Source organism: Mchenga conophoros, linkage group LG3, assembly GCF_057382185.1.
Source record: "Mchenga conophoros isolate Kocher_MC1m ecotype Shallow Benthic linkage group LG3, M_conophoros_male_GT1.1, whole genome shotgun sequence".
NCBI classification, from domain to species: domain Eukaryota; kingdom Metazoa; phylum Chordata; class Actinopteri; order Cichliformes; family Cichlidae; genus Mchenga; species Mchenga conophoros.
Genome location: NC_140528.1, coordinates 18073642 through 18081318, shown reverse-complemented (window position 1 = coordinate 18081318; position 7677 = coordinate 18073642). Strand labels below are relative to the sequence as shown.

General features: G+C 44.7%; 1 protein-coding gene across 1 annotated transcript; it reads right to left on the bottom strand.

Annotated features, from left to right (window-relative positions):
• Positions 1–1043: 1043 nt before the first annotated feature.
• LOC146577512 (histone H2A.Z) lies at positions 1044–2785 on the bottom strand. Its single transcript, XM_085255249.1, has 5 exons — positions 2675–2785; positions 2298–2375; positions 2040–2153; positions 1833–1962; positions 1044–1605 (listed from the first exon to the last, which is right to left on the bottom strand). The coding sequence occupies exons 1-5, from the start codon at positions 2783–2785 to the stop codon at positions 1544–1546; spliced, it is 495 nt and encodes a 164-aa protein (XP_085111375.1). The 3' UTR covers positions 1044–1543.
• Between the last annotated feature and the right edge of the window lie 4892 nt (positions 2786–7677).

Genomic DNA, 7677 nt, shown 5'->3' with positions numbered 1-7677 from the left:
CTCAGATACTTATCACATCACACAGAGCTCATGTAGAAAGAAATGTACAAAATACGTCCTCCTTCATTTCTGTCAAACAAAGCTGTATGAAACGTTTCCAGCTGTTACTATCATGGTTGCTAGGCAACCTGGGCAGCGCTACGAAGGTTAGACAGTACTTTAAGGTTGCAGACCCTGAATTGGGATACAGCCATGGTTTCAGGTGAACCCACTGTGAAACGTAGCCCCACCCTATCATGTGACTTACTGAGGTCAGAAGGCCCAGGATGTGAGTGGGCAACAGTGGACAGTTCAATTACAATTAAATGATATCTTGCTGTTAGCTTTGTTTTAATTTCTATGAACATTTTACTCAGTAAACTTTAATGCATTAGAAAGCATGTATTCAATATCAGGTATGGGTGCTGCATTGAAGAACCTTTTAAATGCAGCAGAGACCAGTCTAATATGTTTGCAGTAATGGGAAATGTCCAAACGCTTCTTTGGTTTCTAAAAGTAAACTTGAGGCACCTTCAGTTTTAAAAACAATCAGAATTCTTAACATTTCAGTGAAATGAAATAAAAACGTGGTCTCCCAGTTGTTTCTATGAAGTGAATCATATACTACAATTGGGTTTATGATGTTACGCCTGCAGTATATCATTTTAAAAACTCACATGTACAACACTCCTGTAACTCTGAACACAGGCAAAGACAGAAAACTCTTGCGTGTTGGCACTGCAGCACTTTAAAAAGCCACCGAGTGCACTAGACCACAGATGTTTAGGTCACTGCAGTAGGGACGTCAGGGGGATGAACCCTGACAGTTTAAAACTTGGCCGTTTATGCAATGAAAATAAAGATGAAATCTATAACACTGCGTGAAGCCACCTCACCTAACTGGTCCATTAGCATTCCTCCAATTTTGTGTAAAACTGAACAAAGGTGGAATGAAAGTCAAAGCTTCACATTACACCACCTGTAGTCATACATCACTGCATGATTAAGACGAAAGCCACAGCACTCTGTTCAAAGAGAATAAGACAAACTAGGGGAAACACTCAGACTGTGCCAAATCCAGTCTTTATTCAGGAATCCAAAAATACCAACAAGGTTATGAACCGGTCCATGACAGTCCAGTGGTAAAGAGAATGAACATGCTTTGAAATACAAGTCTGAAATGGATGGTCTGCATTAAAGATACATACAAAGCACATAAGCACATCTTGAGTTTTCACAAAAGCTATGCACATCCTGTACTCTGTATCGACTAGGTTTGGTGGCTGTGAGCTCCTTTCAAAGCTGTGAAGATTAAAAACAGAAAGGCCAAATACACGTATACATCCAAGACAAGCCGGCTGGAGCCGCCCCCCGCCCCCAAAAACCTGCAGGAGAGGGGAGGGGCCCACTATTAAAAAAACAAAACAAAAAAACCCAAAACAGACCCCACCCAGAGTAGTAAATGCACACTACCATAAAATAATGTAAGATTACTAATCTAAGACATTTAACCACTTGATGCAGACTTCATCCTGAGATGGCACAACTTGCTGAACCCTTCAGGTTATACAGTCTTCTGCTGGCCCTTCTTCCCGATCAGAGACTTGTGGATGTGTGGGATCACGCCTGAAAAAAAATCAATGTTATAACAGTTTATATACTTGAACAGTTAAGTTTTAATTTCAGTAACCACTTTCAGCTGCTCCCTTGTAACAAAGAGTTGCCACAATAGTGTTGATGTTACAGTTTTACACCAGATGCAACACAAAAGGGATTTGTGCCTCAACAAAATGTGTAAACCCCTAGAGTACGAGAGTATAAGACCGTAACACAGTTCTCTGTAATGTTCGTACCTCCGCCTGCAATAGTGGCCTTGATAAGTGAATCCAGCTCTTCGTCTCCTCTAATAGCCAGCTGCAAGTGGCGTGGGGTTATACGCTTTACTTTAAGGTCCTTTGATGCATTTCCTGCCAACTCTAGAACCTGAAAGAGAGACAGCCTTTACAAAAAGATCAACACTTCAAGCAACGAAGTGCAAGATAAACGGAGCTTAGGGTCACCTCAGCAGTAAGGTATTCGAGAATAGCCGCGCTGTACACCGCCGCGGTGGCTCCTACTCTGCCGTGGCTCGTTGTTCTGGACTTGAGGTGTCTGTGGATACGGCCTACCGGGAACTGCGGGGATAATGACACGAGTGAACAGAAGCAAAGCCGTGCTGGCCGCCCGATGAGAGCCCGCCACCGACAAAGAGCCACTGACTTTTGGCTAATAGCTCGTGCTTGTGCAACCGAGAAAATGAATGAAATTTGGGGACAAACCTGCAGTCCTGCTCTCTGAGAGCGCGAAATCGCTTTGGTCTTGGTCTTTCCAGAGTCTTTACCAGCTTTACCACCAGCCTGTAAAACACCAGTACTATTAGTGTGCCTCCGCCGAAACGCGCCTTATTGTAGCCCAACATTAACTTAAGGTCCGCTTAATATTCGCTAGCCATGCTAGCGCTTCCCCAGTGAAGCCAGTGGGTATTTAGCATGCTAATCCACTACACCAGCCAATGCTAGCGGCCAACTGTTAACTAATAAAGAAAACGCAACGCTACCAAATAAAGATTTATTTCAAATAAACTACCTAAACAGAGTGTGTCGTTATAATATTTTGTTAATACGACATATAATACGTACCATATTTAAAAACTTACAAAGAAACTCTGACTCGGCAGCCAAAATAATATCCTCCGTCTACACTGAATATCGACTGTTGTTTGAACTAGACCCCCTCCCCCCCACCGCGGGTCGTTATATACGGCCATGGCTACCCGGATGACGGCAGTCACGTGATTACCGCTGAAGCTTTTCAGCCAATAAATGAGCTCTCTGTGCGGTTCCGTTCTAAGAGCTTATGGGTAATGTAGTTTATGTGGCGTATCTCTTTCCCATTTTATATCGAAATGAGCTGGCTTTAGTTTTTCTTTCACATGGCATTAACTTTTAATTTAGTATAGATAGAAGTCCCCACATACATTCATCTTCTTATCTGCTTATCCAGTTTAGGGTTTAGCAGGCAGAAAGCTATCAAAGTTGATGGTAAAATTAAATAGCCCCATTTGGTCAAGCCTCGCCTCAGTGCGCCCCAGGGCAGCCGTGGCTACAATGTAGCTTGCCATCACCTGTGTGTGAATGTGTGGATGACTGAATGTAGTGTGAAGTGCTTTGGGGTCCATAGGGACTAAGTAAAGCGCTATACAAATACAGGCCATTTACCATTTAGTTTAATATATGAAGCACAGCAGAGTGCTCACCCCGCCTCCACGTACCAATTATCAGGGTCTTGCACGTTACCTCTTTTCTAAAAACACATATGTACTCGAGCAGAGGTCAGTGCAATAGCCTGGAAATCTAATTGCTCTGAATATCATTTAACTCTAAGGTTGGGAAATTGCTGCTATTCTTGTATAACTGGAAGAACTTTGCTGTAGCAGCATGATCAAATGTTTAAAATAATGGGATTCCCTGTGCTGACTGGGACAACTGGCCACACCATCAACAGGATAAAGCAACCAGCCACAAGCAGACAAAGAAAGCAAACTGAAGAAAAAGTTGGTGCTCTGTGTTTGAAGTAATTTAATTACAGCCTGCATCAATCCATCCATCCTAAATGAATGTTGAATGAATCTCTGTGTGTTACATAGATGTCACAAGCTACCTGTAAAAATTCCCAGGCAGAAAGAGAGAGAGACAGAGCAACGGCCACTCATAAAGATCAGCCAGAAATCTATCACTTCCTACAGCTGTGGCTCAGATATGCAAGATTTTAGCCAAAGACTGGGTGTAGACTCTGTTCCACTCAGCCTTGATAAGGAAATGGCTCGAGCATCATAATGATCCTTTACACCACTTGTTCCAACCACCCCAGATGATACAGGAAGAGGTGAAAAGTCGTCGACCAAAAGGCCGTTCAACCTGAGCAAAAGCCTTCTCGGCACAAAAAGAGATACAACTGAATCCTCCCTGCTGTGAGCAGGGATATACTGTAGATGATATCAAAGTCTCTGCATGTTGAAATGAATATGCCCACAGGGTATGAACTTTGTCTGATCCAGAAGTATGATTTTGGCAGTATAAGTTTTCAGATGCTTAGATCTTGGTTAGTCGTTTTGCTTGGACTGAGAGGAGAGATACAGGTCTGTACTATGAGATGAAAGTAGGGTCACAGTTCTGTTTCAAAATCAGAGCGATCCTGGCCAGATAAAGTGAATCCAGTACGATGCCCACTTCTTTAGACTGATTTAACATTCAAAGGACCGGGGACCAATAATATGCTCTATGCTTGTAACAGAAGGACCTGTCAGTCTGTTTGTGCAGCTTTCCAGCTGTCACACTCCAGCTCAGTCCGGCACTGCTCGCAACAGCCGGCTAAAAGAGAGGAGGGATGATTAGCTGATGGAGATCTGCTGTGTTGGTCAGCGTCCTCTGACCCCACCCCCACCCCCCTAAGCAGGAGAGGAAATCAGCCATGGGTCTGCTGGGGGATGTGTGGTGTCAGGGGAGGCTGACTAACACAGCAGATGGACTTTGAAAAAATAAATAAATAAATCATCAGAACTTTTTGTAAAGTCATAAGAAGAGCTGTCTTGTTGGCTCTTTGTTGTACATGGCTGCATCACAATACTGTAAAATCAGTAATATTGTAGTGTGAGCCATCATGTCCTGGTTATGGAGAGATCACATCCACATGAGGGAAATACTGAGTGTAGGAGAGAAAGAGAGGGACAGCTCAGAAGAAAAAGGCATAAAGAGCGTGAGAAGCGCTGATGTCATTTTTCCTGCTGGGACTTGAGCGGAAGCAAAAATAGAAAATAAATAAACAAAATCTTTGGTGGGAAAATAGTGCAGCTGGAGAGTAGCTGACTGGGTCACTGATGAAAGACAAAAATGAAAGACAAAAATAGCTCAATGTGTTGAGTGAACTAATCCATTGCGCTAGTTATTACCAGCCAACACGGGAAATTCAACCTTTAAAGAGTGCTGAAGGAATGAGCTTTACAAACCCAACGTTATTATTTGGCATTGGTTCAATATCCATCCATCCATTCGCTTCCGCTTATCCTTTTCAGGGTCGCTGGAGCCTATCCCAGCTGTCATGGGGCGAGAGGCGGGGTACAACCTGGACAGGCCGCCAGTCTATCGCAGGGCCAACACACAGGGACAGACAACCTACTGGCAATTTGGATTAACCAATTCACCTATCCCCACAAACTGCATGTCTTTGGATGTTGGGAGGAAGCCAGAGTTAACCCACGCAAACACGGGGAGAACATGCAAACTCTACACAGAAAGACCCCGGCCTGATGGTGGAATTGAACTCAGGAACTTCTTGCTGTGCAGCAACAGTGCTAACCACCGTGCCACCGTGCTGCCCCTATTTTTCAATTATTACTGAGCACTTTTTCTCTGACTCGACCCCAAGCAATATCAAAGTAAATGGTAAATGGCCTGTATTTGTATAGCGCTTTACTAGTCCCTAAGGACCCCAAAGCACTTTACACATCCAGTCATCCACCCATTCACACACACATTTTACAAGTCCTTTTACAATTGTAAACTTTTATATTTCGGTCACTAAAATGCCACCAAAGCCGACTAAATGAGGAAACCTGATCCAGCCTCGCCTCCAGCTTCTCCTGATGAGCCCTTGACCTGTCCTGAGTCGGGGACTGGGGCCCAGGCCACCGATAGTAACCGTGTCAGCACTCTCAAAGTAGAGTAGGAGAGTTTCACCTAACTAAAAGTAACGGTTACCGAGATGCAGCAATCCCTGTCCACCTGTACTGACGACATCATCAGCCTCCAGAGAAAAGTGGACCATCTAACTAAGGCGGTGGCCAAGTTGGAGGATAAATATGAAGATTTGGAGTCCCGGTGTCAAAACATCCGCATCATTGGTGTTCTGGAAGACGACCAATTGTCAGCGTCCACGGATGCCGATTTGCAGTTGCTAAATGTTTCCGGTTTATACTTCACGTTTTGAGGAGTGTATTTTTCTTTCTCTTGGGTAACTTTATCTTTGATGTTCAAAAAATGTAGACTTTAAATGTTAGTTTCGTACTGGTTTACCTCAAAGCCAGTATTTTCACCGCAGGCATTCTTGGTTCCTGAGAATAGTGCCTAATGTATTTTTTCATTCTATACTGCATGTCTAGTTCTGTCGGATTCACCCAGTACTTAGAGGTGTTTTTTCATTGCGCTATCTAGCTGTAAGCATAAGTTTGTCAGTGACTCCCATAGGAGTCTGCAGTGTTCCTTTGTTTGAGGAAAGACAGAGTGAAAGCAAGGGGAGCTGAGCTCCTGGACCAGGTACGCACTGCTCGTTTTTTCACAACACTGGATTTGACCACGGGCTGGCTGGGTACTACTGTCAGTTCATGCCAGGCTTCACGGAACTGATCAGCCCGTTGACTGATCTCGCCCCAGGTCTGGTCCAGTGGACGAAGCAGTGTCAGGCAGCGTTCGTACAGAGAAGGCTGTGGCGGAGATGTGGTCCCTGCCTCAGCTGCAGGGGAGGGGTGGTGCAGCGAGCTCAAGGGGCAGTGGCAGTAGGGTTGGAGGGACAGGTGTGCATGATAAAACTAATGAGGTTTCTCTCCTTTATATAGTGAAGCTGGAGACCACTGTACTGGGTACTGAAAGAACACTCCCAATGTGACAAGCATGACAGGGTGTCGGGTCGGTCGTCACATTACTCTGTGGGGAACCCCTGCTCTACACTCCAAGTAAAGGGGATCAGAATCAGAATCAGAATCAGAATGGGTTTATTGCCAGATGTTGAGGTTTACAACATTAGGAAATTGCTGCGGTGCTTCAGTGCAGACAATAAGAATTAAAGTGCTATGTAGAAAGAAAGATATGTGCATGAGATATACATGAGATATATACATGAGAAAAAGAATTATGAGTGCTGAGTGCTACGTAGAAAGATATATACATGAGTGCAGGTGGTGATCAGTGCCAGACATGAAATGATGCAGTGACACAGCGTAGGGTCATGTGTTAGTGGCGGGGACAGCTGCCCGAACATTTACATGAGCAGGAAACTGTCAGAGCAGGAGGCCAGATACACATCAACTCTCTTTATTATTACCTCCTGGGCCGCCCTCTGTTCGGATGCACTGGCTCCACTGCATGAAGGATGCCAATGCCCAGAGTCTATCTGTAAAATTAGCGGTAAAGTAGTGAAATTAGGATAAAGTGATGTTCGTTTTGGCAGCACGGTGGCATGGTGGTTAGCACTGTTGTCACACAGCAAGAAGGTCCTGAGTTCAATTCCACCATCAGGCTGGGGTCTTTCTGTGTGGAGTTTGCATGTTCTCCCCGTGTTTGCGTGGGTTCTCTCTGGGTACTCCGGCTTCCTCCCACCGTCCAAAGACATGCAGCTTGTGGGGATAGGTTAATTGGATAATCCAAATTGCCACTAAGTGTGAATGGTTGTCTGTCTCTGTGTGTTAGCCCTGCGACAGACTGGCAACCTGTCCAGGTTGTACCCTGCCTCTCGCCCCATGACAGCTGGGATAGGCTCCAGCGCCCCCCGCGACCCTGAAAAGGATAAGTGGAAGCGACTGGATGGATGGATGATGCTCTTTTTTATTTTCAGGCATTTTCCATGTTAGTCAATGAAATGTTTCAAACTTGTCCACAACTTTAGCCT